The following is a 2,053-nucleotide window of genomic DNA, read 5'->3' as shown; positions in this document are numbered from 1 at the left end:
GTGTTTGAATTACATTATTACAACAATTTACTTTAGAGTACGGAGTTAATTACATTGGCTTCTGAAATAAATTATTTATTATTCAAGCGTCATAAAAACTTTTCTCATTTTTGTCTTAACTTTTTATTTTGCCATTTCCTTATTGTTTTTATGTCGGAATCAGAGATTGTGCCCCATAGTTGGTTTCAGAATTGTTTTGTACATCGGCAGTTTGTTGTAAGTTGTTAATTGTGATATTTTACTAATCGAAAATCAAAAATTTCTGCATCTTTCGTTTAGTTTGTCTCTTTTTTGCTAATTTGCCTTTTCCATAATTATTTTCTGTCCAAACTTTATATTTTCTGATTTATAGTTAAAAGACAATTAAAGTATGTGACATAGTTATAATACACTAATAATAACTTTATTATTTATTTAATAACTACGTAGTGCTGAATAAATAAATTAATGTAGAATTGTCAAATGATTATTAATTATCAGGTGAATCGATCGATGTTCGATAAATCGTTAATATCTTCAATTAACGTATGGAAATATAATTTGGTTTCTTTTTTCGTTCATTTTGTGAGAAAAATTATTACATTCTTTAAAATGAGATTTTCATAGAAGTCTACCTATAATTATTAATATAATGTTACATTTCTGGATAGTAACTGATAATTATTGAAAATGTTATTATTTGGAGAAAATTATTAGTTTATTTCATCACCTCACTGTTTCATTTCTGAAGAATTATGAGAATATTTGAATGAACGACCGCGTATTAATTATTTATTGTTAGATACAAATGAATGTCATTATAATCATGGAATATTTTATGTTTTCAGGCGTCTCGCATGTTGATGATTTGAATTACTTGCTTCCAGTATTGAACCTGCAATTCAAGGATCAGATGTTACATAATAGTGAAAGTGATATAACTATGATAAATATAATGACTGAAATGTGGGCCAACTTTGCAGCCAAAGGGTATAAATTGTTCATTCAGTGTTTTTATAATAATATTTCATTCCAAAATTGTTCTTTTACATGATTTCTCCTTCAAGTAAATATTTTACATTCATTTCATTTAACTGAAACGAAGCGGTTTTTTAATTGTTTATAATATTATGAAGCATGTTCATATTACATTCTTTATTTCATAAACATTCAATTTCAAGAAACATCATTATTTTTTAAATATAATTCTTCGTACGAATTCCAAAAAAACGAAATACTTTACATTAATTTGATTTAAATTAGAAAAATTAAAATCAGTATTTATTTTTAATATTTCAAACCTAATTCACGTTACATTCGTTTAGTTTATGCTTCCATCAAGAAGTGAAGTATTAAATATTTTGAATACTTTAAAAATTGGTACTTTAATATTTCGAAAATTAATACTGTAAATATATTTACTCCGTTCTATACTTCTTTATTCTTAACTTTCATTTTTAGGCGGCATAAGAGAGTGTCAACAAATGTCCACAAAATTTTAAACTTCAATTATCTTTATAAAATACTTGCGTAGACCACTGATACTCTATTTTCATGTCAAAAAATAATTGTCGTTAATTACTGCATACAAACGAATTAGATATTGTGTTTATTCTTTTTTTTTTTAATTGACATTAAATTAAACCTTGCAACAGCTTGGGTTTTCTAAGGTTCACATTGAAGAACGTAAAATTTTATTTAAAAAATAATACCATAAAGAAGAATCTGTTTGTCAAATATTAACGACAATTGTTGTTCAATTATTCAAATTAACAGAGTACCAGAAGCATGGAGAGTGACACCCTGGCCAAATTACAAAGATTCTCACGAGTTCCTGAGATTTGGAGACGGGAAAAGTACTAATATAACCGTGGAGAATGTATTCTTCCCAGAGAGAATAAAGTTTTGGGAGGAATTAATTTATAACCTAACTATGGACTCCGTGTATATTGATTTAACCATCGCACCAACGATCGAAGGGGAGCTACTTAACACTGGTATTTCTCATAAACATGACAAACTACAAGTCTTTTTATTAATACTATTTGTTATATGTTTGTTGTAAGTGTAACTA

General features: G+C 26.6%; 1 protein-coding gene across 1 annotated transcript in view; it reads left to right on the top strand.

Moving 5' to 3' along the window:
- Positions 1 to 2,040, top strand: part of LOC108578259 (esterase FE4-like) — a gene marked incomplete at its 3' end in the record, with an annotated part of 12,915 nt that extends 10,875 nt beyond the window's left edge. Inside the window, exons 8-9 of the mRNA XM_017941549.1 lie at positions 828 to 969; positions 1,756 to 2,040. Of these exons, the coding sequence (XP_017797038.1) occupies positions 828 to 969; positions 1,756 to 2,040 (427 nt within the window). The remainder of the gene's footprint in view (positions 1 to 827; positions 970 to 1,755) is intronic.
- Positions 2,041 to 2,053: the final 13 nt, after the last annotated feature.

Source organism: Habropoda laboriosa, unplaced genomic scaffold, assembly GCF_001263275.1.
Source record: "Habropoda laboriosa isolate 0110345459 unplaced genomic scaffold, ASM126327v1 scaffold4891, whole genome shotgun sequence".
NCBI lineage: Eukaryota > Metazoa > Arthropoda > Insecta > Hymenoptera > Apidae > Habropoda > Habropoda laboriosa.
The sequence above is the reverse complement of the archived record's forward strand: the minus strand, read 5'-3'. Positions and strand labels throughout refer to the sequence as shown.